Source organism: Emys orbicularis, chromosome 2 (genome assembly GCF_028017835.1).
Source record: "Emys orbicularis isolate rEmyOrb1 chromosome 2, rEmyOrb1.hap1, whole genome shotgun sequence".
Classification (NCBI taxonomy): domain Eukaryota; kingdom Metazoa; phylum Chordata; order Testudines; family Emydidae; genus Emys; species Emys orbicularis.
The window spans coordinates 97,203,193-97,228,642 of record NC_088684.1 but is presented as its reverse complement, the minus strand read 5'-3'; the positions used below and the strand labels follow the sequence as shown (position 1 = coordinate 97,228,642).

General features: G+C 46.1%; 1 protein-coding gene across 1 annotated transcript in view; it reads right to left on the bottom strand.

The window, feature by feature from the left end:
• Positions 1–12,158: 12,158 nt before the first annotated feature.
• The window catches only part of CCDC102B (coiled-coil domain containing 102B), a 328,414-nt gene continuing 315,122 nt past the window's right edge, over positions 12,159–25,450 (bottom strand). Inside the window, exon 8 of the mRNA XM_065399851.1 lies at positions 12,159–12,276. Coding sequence (XP_065255923.1) covers positions 12,159–12,276 — 118 coding nt within the window. The remainder of the gene's footprint in view (positions 12,277–25,450) is intronic.

Below are 25,450 nucleotides of genomic sequence, written 5' to 3'. Positions count from 1 at the left end.
ATGATATCTGTCAGGCCTGAAACCTTGCTTCTGGCAGGTATGCCCTGGCTTGGGTCGAGTCCAGTACTGTCCCTATAAACGCTATCCTCTGGACGGGGGGACAGAGTCGATTTTCTGTCATTTAGAAGTAGACCCAGGTTGTTGAAGGTGGCTCTGATGAATCTGACCTGAGCTTCCACTTAGGTCCTGGAGTGGCCCCTGATCAGCCAGTCATCAAGGTACGGAAACACCTGTACCTGGTGCTTGCACAGGAATGCGGCCACGACTGCCATGCACTTGGTGAAGATTCCAGGTTCTGCTGACAGACTGAATGGAAGGACTGTGAATTGGTAGTGGGTATTGTTCACCACAAACCTGAAGTACTTTTTGTGGGGCTGAGTGATTGCAATATGAAAATACGAGTCCTTCCAGTCGAGGGCGGCAAACCAGTCTGCTGGATCCAGTGAGGGAATGATGGAGGCCAAAGAGACCATGCAGAACTTTAGTTTCTTCATGAACTTGTTGAGTTCTTGCAGGTCCAAGATGGGCCTGAGGCTGCCTTTGGTTTTCGGTATTAGGAAATACCAATAATAGAAGCCTTTGCCCTTTTGCTCCTGAGGAACCTCTTCCACTGCCCCTAGCAATAGGAGTGATAGCACCTCCTGTATAAGGAGTTGCTCATGAGAGGGGTCCCTGAAGAGGGATGGGGAAGGGCAGGAGGGCACAGAATTGGATGGAGTATCCCCTCTCCACCATGTGGAGCGCCCAGCAATCTGAAGTAATACGGGACTATGCACGGTAGAAAGGGGATAGTCGGGAGGAAAAGGTATGGTGGGGTGGATCCAAATCTCACGCTGGTGCACCGTCCTCAACTGCATCTTCAAAAGGCCAGTTTGTCCCCTGAACATGGCTTGGATTGTCCCGAGCCCTGGCCAGCGGGTTGATGCAGCCTTCTCCTGCCGCTCCGATTTCTCCATTTGGAGCCCTCTTGTCAGTTCTGATGACCAAACCACTGAGGAGGCTGCAGATGGAAGTGTCTCCACTGTGTTGAAAGTGTATAGAGGCCAGCGACCCGAGGGTGGCTCTGGAGTCTTTAAGGCTGTTTAGCCTTTTGTCAGTTTTCTCTGAGAAGAGAGTCTCACCCTCAAAAGGCAGGTCCTGAATGGTTTGCTGTATCTTGTAGGGGAGGCCAGAAACCTGGAGCCATGAGCTCCTTCTAATAACTATTCCTGTGGCCATAACCATGTTGGCGGCATCTGCCCCCGTCAAGTGGCGCCTGAAGGGACACCCTGGAGATGAGTCTCCCTTCTTCAACCAACGCCGAAAACTCGCCACAGGAGTCCAAGGGGAACAACTCAGTGAATTTAGCCATCGCCCAGCAGGTGTTGTAGGAGTACCTGCTAACGATGGCCTGCTGGTTGGATATGTGGATCTGTAAGCCTCCAGTGGAGTAGACCTTTCTCCCATAAAGGTCAAGCCTTTTCACCTCCCGATTCTTTGGGAAGGGTCCCTGGAAGCCCTGACACTCGCATTGGTTGGCAGCATCAACCACGGGAGAGTCAGGTGTGGGATGTGTGTATAAATGCTCATAACCCTTGGACAGCACAAAGTAGCATCTTTTGTTGTGCTTTGCCAGAGGGGGCAATGAGGCTGGAGTCTGCCACATAGTTTTTGTGGTGTCAGAGATGGTCTTTATGAGGGCAGGGCAATATGTGCAGGTCCGGAGAGAGCGAGGATGTCCACCATTGGATCTGCATCCTCTCCTACCTCCTCCGCCTGAATGCCCAGGCCCTGGGCAACCCTCCACAACAATTCCTGCAGAACCCTGTTGTCCTCCAAGGCTGGGGCTGTCGCCGTGCCTGTCAACGCCTCATCTGGTGAGGATGAGGAAGAGACCCCTGTGAGGGGAGGCTGCTCCCTTCCTTCCGCACCCAAAGGGTCCTGCGACACCTGGGTTTCTTGGGCCGGTGCCAACCCAGATGGTGTCACGCCCCTCCGTGTAGGGGCTGCCTACACCGACGCAGGCACTGCTGGTGCCGAAAGTGCCATCGGTGCCGATGTCATCCTCGATGTCGGAATTGTTATCGGCACTGGAATTGCTGTCGGTGCCAGAGTCAACGTTGCCACCAGTGCCGGAGTCCCCGCCAGTGTCAGGGCCGCCGGGACACCCCCCCGGCTATCTTGTCGAAAGGAGGTGCAGCTCACGGCTCGGCCACAGCGAGCGAGGAGGGTCCGGACTCAACCACCTTTCTACGCGGGCAGGAGTTGGCAAGACCATCACCAGTGGAGCAGCACTTGTATGTCCCAACTTGGGTCTAACAGCGGCAGGCTCCTTCGGCCTACCAAGGGGAAATCGTCCCCTCTCCGGCCTCTTCTTCTTTTGCGGCACTAGCTATTGTGAATGGTGCCTGAGTGCGGCATGTGAGCCGCAAGTGGAGCCAGGATGGTGCCGTGAGTCCTTATCCTTACCCAGAGCTGGTGCTCATGCTGACGGTGCCGGAGTGCTCCGCACTGAGGAGGAGGTACTTGGCTCAGGGTCCGTCGACTCAGGGTTGGATTGTGGGTGGAGTGCTGCCTCCATCAACAGGACCTTCAGGCACTGCTCTCTATCTTTTAAAGTCCTGGGCTGAAAGGTCTTACAAATTGCACAATGATCCTTCTGATGGCCCTCTCCTAAACACTTTAAACATGAGGTGTGAGGATCACTTCTGGGAACACATTTGCCGCAGGCCTCGCAGGCTTTGAAGCCTGGAGACCCCGGCATGTCCCGGCATCGGGAGAGTGTAGGAAGGGATTTCCCCCGCCCCCCCAAAGGAAACTTATCTAATACTAACGAACTACTAACTGCTATTAACGAACAATGGAAAACTAATGGAGAATAATGTAAGAACTGCTAAATGCCCTTGTCGAGACAAGAGCACAGGGAAGTTCCAGATAACCATCACTGGCGGTAAGAAGGAACTGAGAGGGTGGTGTGTCCACAGGGCTCTATATTGAGCGCCATGAAGGTGTGACTCCAGGGGTCGCCGAGGCCTACTCGACGGATGCTTTTAGGGGAAAATGTTCCAGCTACCATGCACGTGTGCATGCACACACACCTGACTGGAATCAACATGAACAAACACTCGAAGGAGAACCATAATTTTCTCATGAATAGGAAGAAATGCTAAACATGCTGGGTAAATTATCTCTTGTGAACTATTCACTCAGCTCTAATCTTGAGCACCACTTGAGAATTATACTTACCACCACTACCTTTGAACTGTCCACCTGCACTACATCAGTGTAACCACCACTTGTATCGCAATGGGTATACCAAAGAGTTATGGCTTTGTGCTAGATAGATTGTTGGGAATTAGCTCCCAAAGTACTGTGTCAGTTGCCTTCAACTTAAGTACTTCTAGGATCCAAAAGAGTAATTATTTTTTTCTTTTTCTTGCACCTGTTACTGTTTGAGGTTTGACAGGAATAATCACAGAGCCTTAGCTCCCCAATAGTACTGTCAATTGCTTTGGTTTCACGTTTTAATGAGAGAAATTGAAATATCCTGAACATGATTCCTGAAACTTTAAGAATTTTGCCCAATTGCTGGGCCTCTAGGGCTTTCATGTTGTATAACAAACTAATTTTATACCTTGTCAGAGAAAATGCGTTTTCAACATTTTAAGGCATACCATGCTTTAACATTATGATTATTGCATGACTTTATTGTATTACTAAGTGCATTAATATAATTATTAAGCTGAAGTTAAAGTATTTTAAAATAAATAAAGAATTGTATACTTTTCATTTACATTTTGCATATTGACATTTTCACTATGGCTGAATTACACTTAGGAGTGTGATGAATTTAGTTGAGCCGACACAAAGATTCTGAGTGAGCTCCAGTAACTGGAGTTTTAGGGGGACTCAAGAAGTGCTCTTCATTTCATCACAACATCCGAAGAATGAGTAAGACCAGAACAGGGTATTAGAACAGTCTGTGATGTTTTAATTTTGCGGTGAGTTGTCCAGAGTTGTTTTCCAGCAAGAAAAATATGGTGTACAGAATAATGTTTACTGGATGGAAACTCAATTTCATTTGCAATTTTTTAAATTATCTATTATTTTTAATTTTCAGCTTCTCAATCACAAATTGAAAAATCCATATGGAAAAGACTATCCCTTTGCCAATGTGTGATTGTTAGGGTGACCAGACGTCCCGTTTTTAAAGGGACAGTCCCGTATTTAAGCCCTCCTGCAGGTGTCCTGACTTTTTCTTAAAAACAGGCAAATTGTCCCATATTTTCTACCTCCCCCCCATCAGCACTGGTGGGTCCTGCTGCTGGCTGGAACCCTGCTCGCCAGCCACCCTCCCACCAGTGGCTGAGGATGGAGGTGGGCAGGGCCAGATTAACTTTTTGTGGGCCTGGTGCCAAACATATTTGTGGGCCCCCATTGGGGAAATAGGGCATGTGATGGGGGGCGGTCCGCAGAGTGAGGGGCCGGTTGGGGGCAATGAGCCGCAGTGCAGCAGGAGTGGCCCCACTCAGCCCAGAACAAGGGCACTGTTTACAAACCCCAAACTGCTAGACGCACACTGGCTCACCCAGCCCTGCGCTGCCAGCGTGTCCCTTCCACACTGCCCCCGGACCCAGTGCCCTGCCCTTATGCCAGTGCCCCCTCACCCAGAGACTTCCCCCAGAGATCCCTATGCCCAGCACCCCCTGCCTAGAGACCCCTCCTGCTGACATCCCACCGCAACTACACAGCACCCTGCACACCATGCCCCCTGCACAGCTCCCCCACCCACAGATCCCCTACTGTCCAGCACCCCCTTCACAGTCCCACCATCACAGCTCTACAATGCCCCATATTCCTGAGGGAATTCTGCATCAAATTCTGTGCATAATATTTTAAAATTCTGATTTTTTTTTATAATAAATAAATGTGGAAGCTCCACCATGGCAGTGGGGAGCACAGGCCACTGGCTGCATGGAGGTGGGAGATCACCCTGCAGCCTTCCCCTTCCCCTGGGACAGGGACTTGGCAGTGAGACTGAACCTGACCATGACACAGCACAAGGGCCATGCCTGCCACAGAAACACCCTGGGGCCCTGCCCCTTTTGTGCCAGGCACACCAGATGTGTGCAGGGAGGCTCAGCCCAGCAGCAGGATCCAAGTGCAGAGGGACTTTAGTGTGGGGGTATCCAGATGGGGGTAAGAGGGTTCTGTGAGGGGGGGATAAGAGGGTTCTGTGGGGGGCAGTCTGGGTGCAGGCAGCTCAGTGGGGGATCTGGATGCACAGGGAGGTTCCAGGTTCAGGGGCAATAGGAATCTGCAGGGGAAACTGTAGTGGGGCAGCTGCCCCACTCCCTGAGATTATGGGCTGCGGCAGGCCAGTGGGCCTGCGCAGACGCACAGCCAATCAGAGTAGGGCTTACTGGGAGCCAATCAGGGCCCAGGTTGGAGACAGCCAATCAGGGCCAGGCTCAGCCCTATAAAAGGCTGCTCAGGGAGCGAGCAGGCAGTCTGTCCCAGGCCTTTGAGAGGGGAAGGTCTATCTCCAAACTGGGAGACTAGCACTGTGGACAGCGCAGTGCTGGCCAGGCTCGGGGAGCTCTAACCTGAGGCCTGCCAGGCTGCAGGCCCTGAGTGGAAGGGCCTAGCGGGTGCAAGGGGCCATAGGGGAAGCAGCCCAGGGAAGCGGACAGACGAGGGGAGAGTAGGAGGACAGCGAGGCTGCCGCCAGAGGGTCCCTGGGTTGGGACCCAGAGTAGAGGGTGTGCCTGGGTCTCCCCCCCCCCCCCCCACCCCCTTTCAGTATATCTAGCCATTGGCCGTAGGAAGCGGCCAGTACAGACCACGCCAGATCCCTGACGGGAGGGATTAGACTTTGGGGTGTGTGGTTGACTACGGTGGCTGGACAAGGAGACTGCTGATTGACACCCCCCCCCCCCCCCCGGAAGGCGGTGTGGAAAGACAGAGGGGCACTGCCAGAGGGCAGTGGTCCCGAAGAGGACGGCGCGAGTTGGTGAGCGATGAGGGCTTGGACACGCCAACCGAGGGCGAGACAACGGACAGGACACCACCAGGAGGGGCGCTCCACTGGACTGAGCTAATTCCCGGAACAACCAGTAGGAGGCGCTGTGGTGGTGAGTCCCAACCCCGTTACAGGAACTAAGTGAAAGTGGTTGGAGCTCAGCTGCGGGGGGGAGTCTGGGTGCAGGGGAGGTGGGGTTGTTGTACTTAAGGTACTGCACAGGATCTTTTCAGGGGGAATAAGGCAAACGCCACTTTCATTGGTAATACATGCATCAATCAACACTGTATCATATGCATATGATCTATATTACACTCATGCACTCACATACACACACACACAAACACACTCCGTTTTGTTGTTGTTACCAACTAGTTGCTCCCCTTAACTTCACTGGCCAGGTGAGTTAGATAGGGGAGGGGTGGAGCTGGGTTTCTGCTGATCTGGATCAATGCTCTGATGTTGACAAGACCCAGGGTCCTCTGCAAGACACCTCTCATTTCGAGTAGCTTCCCTCTCATGCAAATCTATACCAGATTCAAAATCTGTGTACTTTGGTCCTTTGTGCTGCTTCCTTCTGGGTGTTGTCCCAATACTGTTCAAAGAGGTTGTTTCCAAAAGAAGGTGCTTGATTCTAAACTCCTCCCCCCCTCCCCGAGGCCGTCAATATGTCTGCTCTTCTTTAGTGAGCCCACTTGACAAGTTTGATTGTCCTTGGGTCTGGCTTCCATCCCCTCTCCAATGAGCTGTCTGGAGGTGCTTGCCTTCCATGCCTTGCTCATTCACACCTCATTCATTCAACATGCCAATTGATTAAGGGAGTGTGGGGAGGGGGAATCTTATTCTACTCCTAGCAAAAAGACATTTTTCTTCTACTTTAACTATCCTTAGGGGCTATAACATAATACCAAGGCTTAACACAAAGTTTTCTATAAGTTTTTCTACATAGGGATCTGATACAAAGTTCCTATATCCACAGGTTTGGACGATTGCGGCTCTCACTGGCCGTGGTTTGCCACTCCAGGCCAATGGGGGCTGCGAGAAGCTGCGGCCAGCACATCCCTCGTCCTGCAGCCCCCCATTGGCCTGGAGCCGCGATCGGCTGAACCTGTGGACACGGCAGGTAAACAAACTGGCCCGGCCCACCAGGGGGCTTACCCTGTTGTGCCGCGTGCCAAAGGTTGCCGATCCCTGCCCTATCCCTTTCTCTTCCCCATCCCATGCCCCTTCCCCACCACTCCATCTCCTCCCCATCCCACCCCCTTCCTTCCCCACTGCCTCTGTCCCCCTGCCCTGCCTGCCCCACCATGGGCACTCACTGTTGTAGAAGATGAAGGATGGCTCCCAGCACACAGAAGGGAGCTCAACCAGCACTAGGATCCAGAAGGTTGTGTCCAGCTGCAAAGTCCCGGGAGCTGAGTAGCACCTTCTTTTTTCAGCCTGGCTGTGCAGCTCTGCAGTCACAGAGTAGGTCTGCTCATTCCACCTCCCCAAGCCCCCACCCCGCCTCTTCTCTGCCTCCTCTCCCCAGGTGAGCATGCTGCAGCTGTGCTCCTCCCCCACCCTCCTGCTGGCAAACAGCTGATCAGCGGCAGGGAGGGGGAGGGTGGGAAGGGAGCAAGCTGTTAGAAGAGGAGGGGGAGGGGAGCTTGGCTGCCCTACTGCAGCAGGAGCCTCACTGCCAGGAGCACCAAGCTTCTGCCCCCCGCAGGAGAGAGCGGGGGGTGGAGAAGAGTGGGCCTGGTCCAGGCCCCCCTGGAGTGTGGGCCTGGCTCCATGGTGCCAGTGGTTCTATGGTAAATCTGCTACTGGAGGTGGGTGTGCAAGGCTCGTGGCGGGACGAAGATGCAACACGCGGGGCCAGCTGCTGCCCCTGCTGGTCCATCAGTGCAGTCCCTGCTGTGTTCTGGCTCTGGTCCAGCAGGGCCCTGCCCCCATCTTGTTTCAGGCTAGCACTGGATGCAAGCTGCGATGCCTGGTGAGTGTGGGCAGGCACCAGGCAGAGGCCAGTTACGTGTCGCCTCTGTTGCCCACCCATCAGCCCTTTACATGCTCCCCTCTCACTGTCCTCTCCTTTCTTTGCCCCCCCCCAGCCTCGCTGCTCCTCCATAGCCCCACCAGTGGGGCTCATCCCGCTCCCAGCACTGTGTGGAGAACCAGCCCTTGGTCAGAACGCTTAACTCGCCAGCAGACGCCTTCCTTCCCCCACTGCCTCTGGCTGGGCAGGCACCCCGGGAAAGCCCAAGACTCCCCAGCTCAGGGATGAGGTGATGGCGATGAGGTGCTGAGACCCGCATGTGCCAAAGCCCTGCACAGTGCTGGCATGGGGAATCCTCAGCCTGCTCATGCCCCAAACCTGCAGGCTCTACAGCAGCCCAAAGAGCAGAGGCTTAGCACCCTTGTCACTCCCCATCCCTCTTCCCTGGGTCCTTCCTTCAGGGAGTGCAGGGCAGCTCTGTCCCCTAGGCACCCTCCTCTGCTGAGCCACTGGCTGGTTCACTGAAGCCCCTGCAGTCAGGTTCCCCGGGCCCTGGTGCACAATGCATCCTTAGGGCTTAACCCAGGGGCGGGCAAACTTTTTGGCCTGAGGGCCACATCAGGTTTTGGAAATTGTATGGAGGGCCGGTTAGGGGAGGGGGACGTGGCCTGGACCCCACCCCCTATCTGCTCCCCTCATCTGCCTCCCCCCCCCCCGCTTCTAGTCCCTTGACGGCCCACCCCCGGGACTCCTGTCCCATCCACCCCGCCCCCACTCCCTGTCCCCTGACTGCCCCCCCGCTGGCCCATCCAACCCCCGCCCTCCTTCCTGACTGCCCCCCCAGATTCCTGCCCCCATTCAACCCCCTGTTCGCTGCCCTCTGACCCCCAACCCTATCCACACCCCTGCCCCCGACCACCACCCCGAACTCCCCTGCCCTCTATCCAACCCCCCCGCTCTGCTCCCTAGAGGCCTGGAGCACCGGTGGCTGGCGGTGCTACAGCCACGCACCGCGCAGCACAGAGTACTGGATCAGGCTGGGCTCTCCAGCAGCGCTGCCTCAGGAGATCGCAGGCCCACCGCCCAGAGCTGAGGCTGCGTGGGATGGGGAACAGCGGGGGGGGGGGGGGGTGTCTAGCCTCCCAGGCCAGGAGCTCAGGGTCTGGGCAGGAAGGTCCCGTGGGCCACGCTGTAGTTTGCCCACCTCTGGCTTAACCCCTTCCTGCCCGCACTGTAGCCGGGGGATGACAGGAGGCAGCTGGGTTAGGTTGGTGGCCAGCAGCAGCCTGGAGGTATTAACTGCCTTTTGACACTATGTGAGCAGGAAGACACAAGCTGCTTCCAGTCACAGGTTGTGGTGTGGGGGAGAAAAGAAGAGATGAGCTCTGCAAAGACACAGGCAGGTCATCTTCCCCCCCCCCCTTGACTGGAAGCAGCCCCCATCCCTTCCCTTCCACATAGTGCTGAATGGCTGCTGCTGGCCACATTCTGGTGTGAACCCTGGCAGAAATCTGTTTGTGTGGGGGGGGGGGGGGGGGGGGGGAGGGGAGGATGTGACCCTGCATCCCATTCTCTCCACACATACACATGTTGCCTCTGAAAGATGAGGTGCCAGATACCAGGAGAGGTGGATCCGTCCTAGGGGCCCAGCCAAGCATGGAGGGTGGAGAGTGCTGGTCAGGGAGGGTCAGGTCGGTTGGTTGATCAAACCACTGTGTGAGAGAGTGTACAGGAGTGTGTGTGTCACCCCTCCCTGTGTGAATCCTAAAGCCTTAAAAATAAGAAGGTAAATAAAAAGAATCCCAACTACACAGTATTTCTTTTTATGGGGGCTCAGTCAACCTGATGTTAATTTGAACGTTTGTACTGCGTAGTTCTGATTGCCTTTGAACTCGCTTGAATATGAATAATTTTACCAGGTGTCCCGTATTCAGCATAGGGAAATATGGTCACCCTCATGATTGTTCTCTAAATTTTCTAAGCTTTACCCATTCTAGTTTTAAAATGTGGCAGGAAAACAATTGACTTTTTGAGACATCTGCTCTCCTTCTCTAAGAGGCATAGAGAAGTAGAAAACCAAGTAAAAATAATGGAGAAACCCCTGAAATAATGTAAAAAGGGAAGAGTGGAGACAATTTGACACATCTCTCTCCCCAAAGTCTGTGCCTCAGACTGTTTCTGAGTATCCAGGGGTATTTGGGGAAACTGGGAGTGGCTAAGAGGCAGGAATAGAACAGAAAACCAGGCTGTTTGTGTGGCATAATTCCTGCAGACACCAGCAGATTTTTTGGTGGATAGCCTTACAGAAGTTTATTGCTGCTGTGACAGTAAGAGAGAGCAAGCAAGCACAAGAGTGCATGAACCAGGGTGTATTATGTGTAGCTGCACATGAAGTTACTAAGGAAAAGCTAAGTCAAGGAAATTACATTTGCAGTTTTAGTGTTTTGAAAGCTCTCTCTCTTCTGAAATCTAATATGGAATTCAGGCCACTAAATGTGGAAAAGATAGAAAAACATGGAGTTATCTGATGGCTAATTTAAACTGAGAAAATATTTTAAAATCTGATCAATATTATTTGTAACACAATGGTCATCTAATGGAGATATATCTGTACATAAACAGAAAACACTGAATTGATCTGCTATGGTTCCCTCCATTCCTTCTTTGGCTTGTAAGAGTGAAAAGGATATTCTGAATCAAAATATGAACAGGTCTAGGAAACAAAATAGTGAAGTCAGCTTTGGGAGGGCAGGAAGAAAGACAGTTTGGTCAAAAAAGCAAAATCACTATTTTTAACATTCTTAAAATTTTAATTCCCACCAATTCGGAACTGTTTAAAAACTACCTGTTTCAATCAATGTATTCCTCCACCCCATGGGAGAACATGGGCACCAGCCATGGATGTACGAAAAAGGACAGCAGACCATCTTACTATTCCCCACATCTCCCCAAAGACAGCAGTTAGGGGGGAGCAGGCCAGGCAGGTGCCCATGAAGACATGGGGCAGGGAGAAAGAAGGATTGTAGGAAAATGAGGAGGGGCATATAAGGTGCTAGTGGAGTTTGAAGGGGTGGCAAGACTTGCTGATTTCAATAGGAAATTAAGGATTCCTCTTGGAGTTTCAGGCTCATATGGACACAACATCAAACTGTAACTAGGGGACTGCAGAACTGACATATTAGGTATATAGGATCCCCGTGAACCAAAACTTTTAGGTTTTTTTTTTCATATTCCTATTAATGACTCCAGGACAGTTGCTATTGACCCTGTTAGAGAATATCCCTGACCCAGTGGCTGAGAAATGCTGGTCTTACACATCATTTTTTAACATTGGAAGAGAATGGTATTTCAAAGCTTTCAAAATTTTTCACTTTGAAAGTCCTAATGCTTAGAGTGCTCTTTCATATAAGAAGACTACTGGTACTTAAACATGATTTAAATACTTATACACGTAGAATTAATACAACAGATATATTTAAACAAAAGCACAGTTAAGACCTTAAAATAAGCTGATAAGTACATGTTTGTATGCATGCACATATATGTGGGAGAAGAGGTTGGGACAGAAAAAATAAGAGGAGGGGTGATTTGAAATCTAAATGAATATTGATATTTATAAGTCTTTTCTTCTGCAGATCTCAAATACATGTATGAAGGAATGTATGCACCTTCTAACATTATATAGGTGGGGAAACTGAGGCACAGAGGAACACAGTGACTTGCCCAAATTTACACAAGGTCAGCAGCAAAGCAGGGAATAGAATCTCTAAATCTCCTGGTCCCCAGTTCATTGCCTTGTCCTCTGGACAATACTAAATTTGAACCAGGTATCCTTCACCTTGCATGTTTTAAATTCAGTTTGTCTGAAGATAAACTAGGACATTGCCACAGTAAGTAAAATCAGATTTTTGCTTTACGAGACAGTAATCAAGAGAACTGAGAATGAAAAATGCACAACTGCAAACTCCAATTCAGATTTGGTACACATTGAAGCAGGCACATTTCCTGCAAGTCTAATGTAATATGAATACAAGTCCTGAATACTTTATTAGAAATAATATACATTGTATTTCTTTGTACAGATCTGCCATGTGTTTCAGAGCTCTCTTTCTTCTAAATCTTTATTAGTTTTTCTCTGTTCCTAATGATCAGTGTTAGGCTTGTCACTGTAGGGCTGTTTTATGAAGCATGCTGGCTCCCCTCATCTTTGCTCACTGTCTCCGTGGAGTCACCAGCATCATACGTGGAACTTTGCTTGATCCCAAATCCAGAGCTCACTTTCTGCTGTCTCTTTAACCTGAAAGGAAACAAAGTGTGTGACCTGAAAACAAATCAGAAATGCCAGTTGTAAATTTAAAACTACGGCAGATCAAATGTCTTCCAAGGAAAAGTTTTGTTATCACTCAAGTGTAGAGCACTAGAAGTTTAGATCAGACAGGAATTTTGCAGCTTAGTTAACTTTAGGGCACATATTGGATTTCCCCCCCAACAATTGATTCCTTAATGCACCTAAGGGAAAAGAGATACTGTTTTAGATTAAATTATCTGAAATCATCTTTTGCAACAAGAAGCAGGGTATGTACGTTTGCTTACTTACTTTGAGATGACTATGACCCTTTACTGAATGGCATTTTTGGACTGTGGTAGGAATGTAAATGATTTTTTTCATCTATTTTGAGCAACAACTGCTGAGCCTTCTTTTGGGTATGTGTGGGGAAGTATAATAAGGCACCTAAATAATCAAGATAACGCAAGCCACTGGTTTACCAGGTTTTAGTGTCTGAAGGGCAGGATGGAGCCAGGAAATATGCAGAAACAACTATCCTGAAAAAATATGTTGGGTTTGATACATTCTATGGCATTTTGCTCAACAACAGTGAGTCCAGGTTAACATTTTGTAAATTACAGTTAACTCTCATTCTTTAATAACTATTGTCCATTACAATGAAACCTCCTGTAAAAAATGACGTTGATATGAATTAAAATAAATGAATCCTCTAGTACAGAGACAGTGAAATTACTTAGCAATACCCTGTTATACTGTAGGTTGCTTTTGCCACTTAACCAAATTAGAGATGCTATTCCATATATTCATATGAATACATCAGCACTTATGTTAGCTTGATGGTTTTCAAGGCAACACTGCACAATGCCACTTTATACTTTTCCCTATTCTCTTTTTTCCCCCAGAAAGAGACTACCACCAGAATTTAAAACTGAAAAAAGTAAATTGGAAATCAGGGATATGCGCTTAAATGATACAAATGCCATTCTGTTCCCTCAGGAATATGGATGTTACATTTTCAATAGGAAATAATTTACTTTTAAAAAAGAAATATGTCTTGCTAATAGAAACACACAGTCAATTCCATTAATACTAGCCTATATTTTTTATTTATAGTTCCAAATTAATGGGCTGCTCTGATACTTGTATAACATTTAGCTGATGGTTTCTTGCCTTCTGATATCTTTAATGCATCAGTAGAGATAGATGTTCATTTTATTTAATTGCATGAATACAATTACATATGTTGTGAACCAACAGTAAAATCAATATCTTGCCTAATAACTTTTAGAATATTTAGAACAAGTATTTGAAAGTGTCCGTAAAAGAAAATGTTTGCCAGCCTTCACTAATAAACTTGAATACTGACCCTTTTCCAATGCTAGCACCAATCTATTATAAATGACACTATGCAAAATGTCTCCTAACCTATTCATATAGAGGAAACCCCTGCACCCACCACCACACTGATTTGCAACCATCTGCAGTATCACAATCAAAAACAGCTCCTACTCTGTGAGAACTACTAGGACTGCTGTTCTCTTTAAGTTAATCCTTATCCAGGTATAAATGGAGTGCATTGCATAGATATCAAATGTTTTTAGCTCAATTTTATTTTCCGTAGTTGCAATATATATTCGTAACAGGTCTGAAGTAGTTCTGTGCTTTTATTGCTTCTATGCCAGTATTATATATTACTGTTGTAATGTCCTATTTAAGAGAGAACATTTAAGGAATCAGAGTGAGTGGGCTATTGCTAATGGAGAGATTCTGTGATGAGGCCAAGACAGTTATTCTAGAAGTAGTTGCCCAATATCGCAGCACAAATTCAGATTCAAATTACTATTACTGCTAGTAAATGAAATTCAATCTTAAATGAATAATAACCTACCTAAGCAAAGCATCAAGGGGTAGCCGAGTTATTCTGTATTCCCAAAAACAATGAGGAGTCCGGTTGCACCTTAAAGACTAACGAATTTATTTGGGCATAAGCTTTCTTGGGTAAAAAACCCACTTCTTCAGATGCAGATATTATCAGCTTTGATTCCACCAATGAAAAAGAATGTAGTGACTGGAGAATAAATAGGCTCTAAACTTTCTCAGCTTTAGAAACAAAAGTAATAAATACACTATATTTGCTTGTTTGTGGGCAGCCCAACATAGCTGTGAACTCAGTGGTGGGAAAGAGCATCTAAGGAGTTTTTCTTCCATAGTCTATGCAGGGGCCAGGCACGATCCCCCCTGGGCAGAATATTGCAGACTAGTGTGACAGTGGGTGCTAGGACCATGGTTTAATTGCTTTATTTTCTAACAGACAATGTAATTATTATTGGGGCTTGAAGAGTGAGCCTCTTCCCATCTCCCTGCCCGTCCCTGGAGAAATTCTGGACTTTACAATTAGGAACTACACTTGTGGTTCTAGCCCCCATTGTGTTTTGCAGGCTACTGAAAAGTTAATTTTTTGCAGGCACAGTTTACAGGCTCTGGAAATTGGATATTGTGCATTAATATTGCTTTTAAAACAAACCAAAACAACTCTTGCAGACAAGAGATCCCTAAGAAAAAAATTAATCAATCAATTTGTGTTGAGTGTTTTGGTTCATTCAGCAAGAACTTCTTGTGTTGCACTCCACCCTGGCTTACCTTACCTTATTTTATCTTGGGTGATGTATGGCCCACAGGATAAAACCCTTACTGTCTGAAAGCCTTCCATGTAAAAGTGAAAACAATTGCAAAATCTCTAGTGGACTTCATGGAGTCTCTGGCTCTTCTTCTTATTCAGCATTAAATCTCTGCTTGAGGAAGGGTTTTGTTTCTGATTTTTTAATTAGAAAAACCACTTTTTTTGGTAGATTGTTTTGGTTTGGTTTTGGTGGGTCGGGGTCTTTTGAGTAGAAGACTCACTCTGAGAGTCCTGATACATCAAAGTAAAGCAGATAGAAGATATGCTTATGATTTTTCAGCACTTGGAAACCCAAGAATCTAGTAACAATTAACACAATCTTATAAAAACACACTATAAAGCCTCAGGTGGGTTATACTTTTGTAAGTCAAGCCCAGATCCTGCAATCTGCTTCACATTGGCAGAGCTCTGCACTTACCTGGATCCCCACTGAGGTGAAGGAGATTCTGCTCACACACTGAAGCTTTCAGGATCAGGGCCTTAGGGATAATATGAAAACAACGGGGATGCCCAAGTTAACTGATGGCATCATTGGTCCTGCAGAATTATTGTTACTAGTGATAATGTGCAAGAAGGAAACACCCCACAGCAGCTTGCATCACAGAGCCTCGCTTGAACTTAGAAGGCTGGCAGTTAGAAAAACATCAGATTTTTTACTCAGACATTGGGGAAAATTGGCTGTAGAACCAGTCAAACCCGCAGAAACTGATGGTGTCATTTTTATGTAGTCACTTTTCAAAATGGCATTACACTTTAAATCTCCCTATGCACTGTCAAACAATGGCTAAATTCTCCTAAAAAAATATACATTTATTTTTATTACCCTGTTACCTAGGGGCCCCAGACATCGACCAGGACCCCATTGTGCTAGGTGTTGTATGACAGAAAATGTTACATTGTTTACTGCAGTCATTTATCCAAAATGCAAAGACTAACAAAAATCAATGACACCGAAAAGGTCGGATTGCAAAGCGCCTATCTGAATTAGGAGAAGTCGTCCCATTGTCAGGCAATACATTTCTATTTTTCAGTAACAGATCCTTTAAATGGACATGATTCTTCTTCTCTGTGTTAAGCCTCCAAACTGTTGCTCTTCAGACTTGGAACACAAATTTCCTGAGTGCACACAAGGAAAATGGACATGACCATCTCTCATGTGTAAAACAGCACACTACGCCCTGTCTGTCTCCATAGGGTTCTAAACGGTCCCTGTGCTACACATTGTTCAATCCAGATCTGGATAAGTCTATGAAAAACAGCTCAGTTTTAAAGTGGTAGATGCAAATGAAACAACAAAGAAAGTTTGGAGAAAAAGGTGTCTCTACAGAGGAGTGAAAGAAAATTGGCCAAATCTTCTGGCCATCAAAATGGATTTAAATTATCCAGATATAGCTAGTGAAGAATATATACTCAGGGAAGTTTGCCACAGTGGAAAGCTGGGGGAGGTGGCAGATCTGGCTCCTGCGTCCACAGTCCTCCCACCAACACGGGTGGAGGGGGTGTGGACAGGGTGTGGCTCAGCTCTGCTGTGCCTATTCTGCCACTGGTAAAAGGTTACTGTGACTCACTGATCGCCTTTATCTTCACTTTGCCTGACCTCCATTGGGGTGAGGTTAAGAATCTGGTCCAGTGTGTACAGGCTCATGCCAGTAGTTGAATAGTAATAAAGGATCTAACCTTTTAACCTCAGTACAGAATAGTAAAAGAGTAAAAATTAAATTTAAAAAGTAAAATACAGAAACTTTAATGTGGCTAGCCCTTTGTGCTTGAAATGAACAACTTTATTTTCAAAGGAAGTGCTTTAACCTGGGTGATAAGTCTGGATTCAAGAGAGTAAAGGAATACTATTGGACTGCTGATGGAACTTGGGTTTTGCTGGGAGGTCACTGATTGACACCAGGTAAAATATTCATAGAATCCTAGAATATCAGGGTTGGAAGGGACCTCAGGAGGTCATCTAGTCCAACCCCCTGCTCAAAGCAGGACCAATTCCCAACTAAATCATCTCAGCCAGGGCTTTGTCAAGCCTGATCTTAAAAACCTCTAAGGAAGGAGATTCCACCACCTCCCTAGGTAACCCATTCCAGTGCTTCACCACCCTCCTAGTGAAAAAGTTTTTCCTAATATCCAGCCTAAACCTCCCCCACTGCAACTTGAGACCATTACTCCTTGTTCTGTCATCAGGTATCACTGAGAACAGTCTAGATCCATCCTCTTTGGAACCCCCTTTCAGGTAGTTGAAAGCAGCTATCAAATCCCCCCTTATTCTTCTCTTCTGCAGACTAAACAATCCCAGTTCCCTCAGCCTCTCCTCATGTGCTCCAGCCCCCTAATCATTTTTGTTGCCCTCCGCTGGACTCTTCCCAATTTTTCCACATCCTTCTTGTAGTGTGAGGCCCAAAACTGGACACAGTACTCCAGATGAGGCCTCACCAATGTCGAATAGAGGGGAATGATCACGTCCCTCGATCTGCTGGCAATGTCCCTACTTATACAGCCCAAAATGCCGTTAGCCTTCTTGGCAACAAGGGCACACTGTTGATTCATATCCAAGAGCATATACAATATCCCTAAGATCAGGATAGCAGGGACTAGACGGTGGGTGGGGAAAACTAGTATAGGATTTTGGTCAAACAATTGGTAAGGCGGAAATAGCCAAACTCTACAGGATGATCAAGAATGACCAAAGGTAGCTTGTCACTAGTCCAAATTACTGGGACTAAAGTTGCCCCAAGAGGATTTATTCCCCTTGTTACTAGTATCCTCAAATGGTTTGAGAATATGGAGGGAGCCTTTGCAAAACAGCAGTATGCTCCTGCTGACCACGTGAACATTCTCTCTCTAGACAACTAGGAGCACTAGGTTGTTTGGCTACTACCAGGATTGAGAGTCATTTAAAAATTCTGTTGTATACATTGGGATGTTCCACTCCAATCACCTGCCAATTGGCACAAACCAAAACTGTTTGGAAGGCCTGACAATAACTGGAATATGCAACAGAGGGTAGGGAAAAAACACCCAGGTAAAAATGAAATGGCAAAATAAAATGTAAGGCTACTATGTTCTGGACAGTAAAGCAAAACATTTTGAAAGCCTGCCTGGCAACAGAGAAACAGAAAGCGCTATCAAAGTCAACCAACAAAATCATGGAAATGCACAGTTTAGCAGGCAGCACACCATATGTCCGCCAATATCTAGCACAATGGGGACATTAAGAAAGTCATTTAGGTGGTGTCCTATTGTGCCCAGGTACAGTATAGCATATGGTACATTTGTTGCTTAACTGTGCATTTCCTCACTTTTGTTATTTAGCATCACTAATTTAGGGCTCAAATAATATAGTTTGTGTCTGAATTTTTCCATTCAATATTTTGAAAATCGATGTTATTGTTTAGAATTAATCTCATCACAGTGCAATTGTCCTAAAGTGTTAAAATGGGGTAGGCTCTTGTTTACAAATCTAAATGTAATGAGGTGGCTAGATGGGATTATTTTAACATAGCAGAGTGCTGCACTTAAACCTATATAATTATAATTGTTTATATATTCAAATCCTCATGCAATTTGCTATAATGTCACCTAGGGAGACATTACAGGTTGTTGTTGTTAGTTATAAAGGAAGACTTCCCAAGGGCAAGAGCCTTGAAGAAACACATGCAGACATACCTCAGAAATGTGGACTGGAGGCAGTATAGTGAGAGATTAATGCAGCAGGGATAAAGGAGAAAGATCAAGAGAAATTTCACTCTGTAGAAGTGCGTGCCCACCTATTATATTGGAGGATTGTGAGAAAGCAGATTTCTGCAGGGTAGCTGGTCGTAAACTCTAGTGTCTTGTCCTTCCATCTAGTATCCTCAGGGAGCCACTGAGCAGGATCACTGCCTCCAGATAATCATGGATGTCAAGAGCAAGGAACATAAGCAGCCCTCTGTCCCACACTGGAGCAGATCCACATTCTTCTGTTGTCATGTGCTCTGAGGAGATGAGTTTTAGGGTATGTCTACACTGGAATAAAAGAGCCACAGAGAGGCTGGGGCCGGCCCAGGTCGACTGACTCAAGCTCACAGGGCTAAAATTTGCTGTGTAGATATTCCATCTCGAGCTGAAGGCTGGGTTCTGGGAACCATCCCCCTCATGGGGTCCAAGAGCTTCAGCTCCAACCTGAGCCTGAATGTCTACCCAGCAATTTTACTGCCCTGTGACCTGAGCCCTGTGAGCCCAAGCCAGTGGACCCAGGCCAGCCACAGGTGTTTACTTGCTGTGTAGATGTACCCAAAATGGCTCTGCTGAGCTTCCAACATACACAGTGAAAGTCTGGCCATAACCATATGGGAAACCATAACCAATGTGTGTTATCATCCTAAAAGAACTCAATCCTAAATATATAAAGTGTGAAAGGGTGTGAAATGTACACCTGCTTTGGTCAATTTTTATTTATTTGGGGACAGAGGAGTAGAAAATATGTTCTTCAGGAAAATGTTGGTTCTGCTAAAATTTCTCTCATTCCTGTTGGGAAAATGGAAACAAAGGATTTCATTTTGGGATGAGCAATGCTTTGGGGGTTTACTCGGACCAGTAATCGTTTGTGTCCATGCCTGCTCTCTAACCCTGAATGCTTCTGTGCTGTGCAACTTTGGCTCAGAGTCCTGACACCAACAGCCTTTTCATTCCCAAGTCTCCCAAAAACTGTATCCCCTGCAGTATCCAGTCCCTCTCATTGGACCCTCACAGAAATTATCAAATTTGCTGCCTCCAAAGAGACAGAACACAAACCACCCTCATAGTTTGGCTGAGGAGTTTACCCTTCAATCTAATGCACATCATTGAGACGGTTTTGTAATAAAACAAGAACGAGTTTAACAAAGCAGATTTTCAAATGCTAAGTAAGAATAGAGGACCCGCATGATTAGAAGGAAAACAAAAACAAAACAACAACTAAAACTTACAATCTTTGTTTAAGCAGGTTTCTCACCTATAGTCAGGTCTCAGATACTGCAACCCTGTTGGGTTGAAGGATTAAACTTTCTCAGATTACCAATGCTCTGGCTGCTTGCATCCATTCAGTGATGAATAACACATGTCTTTTTGCTTCTGCTTATATCTGTCACATTCACTGACTTCACTGTGAGGGGCAGGAAGATCTCCTTCCTCTGAGATTATTAAGTGGTCATCTTGTCCCCTAATGTTTGTTTACCTTACTTGTAAATGTGCTTTTCATTTTATTTGGTCTCACATTGCTTAATTTACATCAGAGACAAAGTCGAGCCTGTAAAACAACATTTTTTGTCTTGGACGGGCTGGGCTTAGGCATTGCCCGCCAAACACATTTTAGGAACATATTTCCAGCACACCGCTATAATTCTTTCTACATCACCTGTCTATATATCATACAATAATATTGATGATCGGCATGTTACCAGTTTGCATATGACACCTTGCATGACATTCTTTAGATACAGATTATTACAACAGTGAGTTGGGGCAATGAGTATGTCAGGCCTGATTTTTTTTTTTTTTTTTTTTTTTTTTGGCATCTGGGTCTAGTATGCTGGCTGTTGAATCATTGTCTGGGCTGATTTTTATTCTGAAATTCTTCCATTTTTTTAACACATTTACTTTTATTATAGTATTAAACTGTATAAAAAAAAATTGTTTACTGTCTTAGTGATCTCTAGGGATAGCCAGCACTTTTGATGATTCATTGTAACAGGAGGGAGAAGAGGAAGGCAAAAACAATATTTTCTGCATAAATATGTGCAGTATGGGCTCAGAACCATTCTAAGTACTCTCTCTCTCTAGCTCAAAAGTCTCCTTTTAAAATTGGAACTCCAATGTGCAGATAATCTGCACTACAATGAAATGGACGTTTCTCTTCTTTGCATGAGTAGTTTGTAAATTATTTGTTTTTGAATAGGGTGTTGACACAGGTCTATCTGACATGGAAATTGAGAGTAGCAGATAATGCACCTATTTATGGATCCTAATGAGGTATTTATCACTGATATGCAGCTATATAAAATTAAGGTAAAAGGGCTTCCCAGAGAAATGGCATACAAAAGGGTTTCACTTTAGATTTTGCTAGGTCTCTTAAAATGCATGGCTGACAACCCAGGAAATTGCTGTAAATTACTCAGACATGGAAGAAGCAACATTGCACAGTATGGACTAAACTATCATGCATACTGCAACTTTCTTACTTAAAAAAAATGAAACAAAAAAATCTTCCAATGTCCTACATCATAGAACAAAATTAGAAGGAGGAAGGAAAATTGTCACAAAGGATTCAATAAGTACTTCACCAGTGAATACCTTATAAGATGTTCATGATGCTCTGATTAATGCCTAAAAGGCTAAGTTTGAGATGAATTGAATTAGCAACTAGAGTTTCCTGCCCAAGACAATAGCTGATGCTTACCAGATATTCTGATTTAATTAACATACCTGAGCCAGATAGCATCAGCTGATTGTCACAGGGCATGAATGAACTGATGGATATTGAATTCTGTCACTCACGCTTACAAGATGGAAATTATCGATGGGCTGTGGGTAAACTCAACCACTATGCCATAGGAAATCTCTTCTGTTAACAGTATAGAGCAGGGGTCTCAAACACGCGGTCCGCGTGTGGCCTGCCAAGCTCCCCGCACCCCCCCGCCCCTCTACCTACCCGTGGGATTGCCTCCTGATGCTGCGAGCCTCACACTGCTCTCTGAAGCAGCTGGCAGCACGCCCCTTCGGGCTGGGGGGGAGGGGGAAGGAGGCAGAGGGCTCCAGCATTGCCTCCTTCCAGGCACTGCCCCCCGCAGCTCCCATTGGCCGGGAACAGTGAACCGCGGCCAATGGGAGCTTCGTGGGAGGTACCTGGAGGAGCGGCAAGAGCAGCACAAGCAGGGAACCCTGAGCCCCTCCCCCTCCCCCAGGGGCTGCCGGGACACGGTTCCAGCTGCTTCCTGGAATGGAGCAGCGTGAAGCCGGGGCCAAGGCAGGCAGGGAGCCTGCCCTGGCCCCAGTGAGTGCTGCTGCCACCCCGGAGCCGCTCTAGGTAAGCGGCACCAGGCTGGAGCTCACACCCTGAACCCCTCCTGCACCCCCATCTCCCTGCCCTGAGCCCCCTGCCACATCCCGCACCCCTCCTGCACCCCCAACTCCCTGCCCTGAGCCCCCTGCCGCATCCCATACCCCAACTCCCTGCCCTGAGCCACCTGCTGCACCCGAGCCACCTGCTGCACCCTAACCCCCTGCCACACCCCTCTTGTACCCCACAAACCAACTCCCTGCCCTGAGCACCCTGCACACCTCCTGCACCTCAACTCCCTGCCCTCAGCCCCCGCTGCACCCTGCACCCTTTCTGCACCCCCTGGGGGCAGCGTTGGGGTGGGGACTTCAGGGAAGGGATTGGAATGGGGCAGGGAAGGGGTGGGAAGAGGTGGGGCAGGGGTGGGGCCTAATTGGAAGGGGTGGAGTGGGGGCGGGGCCAGAGGCAGTGGGGGGTGTGTCAGTGATGCGGCCCTCAGGCCAATGCACTAGTCCTCATGCGGCCCTTGGGGTCATCTGAGTTTGAGACCCCTGGTATAGAGTATGCTAAGACATCATGCTGCATGAGATTTTCTTTAATCTTTCAAGGCTCAGTTTCCACGATGTGTCTCCACATACTGTTTCTTTTCCTTAGACAATCAGTATCTTGTCTTTTTTTTTCCTATTAATTTTCTCTTAGAGCTTAGTTTCCCAAGTAAACTGATGGGTATATAGGACAGTATGTGTCACAACACAAAGAATAGTTTGGCCAAGGAACTATTGGATTTTGGGGCTTATTTTTTTCGCTAGGGTAGAAGCAAATAAGGCACATAAGGCCTGATTCTGATCTCACTTATAAAATTGTAAATTAGGAGTAACAGTTTCTAACTGAAATCAATGGAGCTACGCTGGCATGAGATCAGAGTCTGACCCACAGATACCATGATATAAAATAGTTTGGGTAGGCCGTGCAGTGAACACTTCAAACATGGGAATTGTTAACTACAATTCAATGGGTAAGGGTTACAGCAAGAACAAAGCCCAATTCAAACAAAAATATATGGAATGCAACTTTTGGTGTCAATAAGCTTTTCCAACAGAGGGATCCCAGAATCTTGCATTAAAAATTATGTTTTCTAGACCTGATGCATAGATGGAGATTGAACCAGTCTTTTAAAAGGTACCAGTTCATACCCAGACTCTGAGATAATCCCTCACCTCGGGCTAGTTGGTATTTATATGTTCCTTTATTTACAGTTAAAAGCCCCTCTTTTAATCTTTGATGATTCCAGACTCAGGAACATCGCAAAGAGAATTCTTTTTTAAAGGAAAACTTTTCCCTTCTTTACTACCCGTAACACTATCAAATAGGAACACAATCTGGTGTATGTACTTTCCTGGTAACCCTCAACTCATTACAGATAGAGTCCCACAGACTGGAAGAGTCTGAGGTGTATTGCTGTTAGCAGCCCTAATCAGCTTTGGAGCCACAGGTTCTGGTTTCAAATTTTGAGCATATCTTCAGTACACTGGCACAACATATAATGCAGCCATTTTTATAATGCAATTTTTATGATAAAGTAATTGAGCTTGCTTGTCTATGCTGCCATACACAAAAATGCGCAAAGTCCTCTTCATCTAAGTTACTTGCTGTAGATTGAGGAAAACAACAAGAATGAACAAATGTAAAGTCGGCCTGACAGAACATCACACACACATCTCCAACATCACAGGCTGCAGCGCTTTACAAAAAGGCCATTGAACTCTGCACATAGGGAGAGTTCTATCATGTGCACTACCCAGGAGACAAAATCCATAATAGCTTCCTAGCTACATGCATTAAAAAATGTCAAAAGATGATTGTAAAAGTATGACTTCTATGGGAATTTTTTGAGGGTTTTTTTTTTTTTTTTTTAAGCAGCAAGATACTCATTAAGAAAGTGCATTTGGCAAATGCTCCTTTTCCATTTCTTCCTCTACATGCGAGTTTTACTTTGTACAGTAATATTTTTACCTACATAATCTTCAGGCCTATAAAAAACAATCATTTTCCTTCCCAGTAATTACATGGTTGCCAACTTCAATTTCAATTCCATTTACCCTTTCAGAACTCTTATCTTTTAAGAGCTGCTCAATATGTGTCTTCATTATCTCCCCTTTTACCTCGACCAGGTATGCCACTGTTTCAAACCTTCCTTCCCTCTGCCCACTTCCTTTCTCCCATGAGAGTTTGAAACAAGCTCTCTCTAGTCTAGGCGTAACATGTTGGAAGTCATTTGATGTGGATTCTTTACTCTATGCTGTTTTTCATATCTAGTTCTTTTGCTAAATCTGGTTTAAATAAACCAAAGTAATGTACACTTGAAAAACAAAAGGCATCACATTTCATAAGTGCACACATCATCCTTCCAAATAGGAAGTCACATGTAAACACCTGCAGGTTAAATTTTTTGTTATTCAAAACACTACTTAACATACTATGATATCATTCCATAAAATGACTCCTGGAGTCACTACTTCTAGATATTACTTTATAGTCATAGAATGAAAATTACATGGCTGGAGGTCTGGGACTCTCTATATTCAGCCCTGGACAGGTGCCAAAAACACACTGCTGGACTGTGACAGTATTGAAGTCTGATATCTCATGGAGCAGCAGGGCTAGCAACAAATGCTATACATCATTGCAAAGCTGTTACAATGAGCTTTCCAATGGTGCACAACATTTATTTCAAACCTTGTGAGGTTGTGAGATATCAGAGTGTGAATGTACATCAATCCAATTACTATCTTGTTCCCCACTACCCCATCCCAACTTAAATTTTGACATGACAGTGGCTGCTATGATAGATACCAATTCCACAGCTGCATATTATCTGGAAATTTGAAAACCAACTTTCAAATGTTACAAAAAATTAATCTCTCACTCTGTGGTTTGTAAATTTTCGAGTGCTAAAGTTATGTTGGAATTGAAGTGGGAAGCAAAAACTAGAAGATGCAATCAGAATGAGAATATTAAGGTTTCATTATCGTAGGACCAATCAAGTCTGATGGACAAGTGCAAGGGCTTTCAGGGCCAGTAGATTTTTCCAAGCAAACAAATAGAAAGTAAAAAGCACTGATCCCTATATTATAATAAAGCAGGCTAATGGGTAAGGAGGAGTAGTAAAACAGTTACAAGGAGGTACCGGATGTCTTTTTTTTACTTTATCCATAGATCTTTAAGGATGTATTTTATTTAATATTACCAAATTAATAGATCAAAATCTCAGTATTTTGCTGCTTAACATGTATATTGTCTTTTTTAGATTCAGATTGTCACAACACACTCAAACAAAAGCCATCTTTTAAATAAGAAAAGATTTCCTATGTTTTTTCACACCAATTATATACAGGTACCAATCCCCGGAGATGTAGGAAGTAGCCCTGGGGAACTAGATGACCATCTGGTTAAGTGCGGGCCTGATTCTAGGTCAGTGTGTTGTGGGC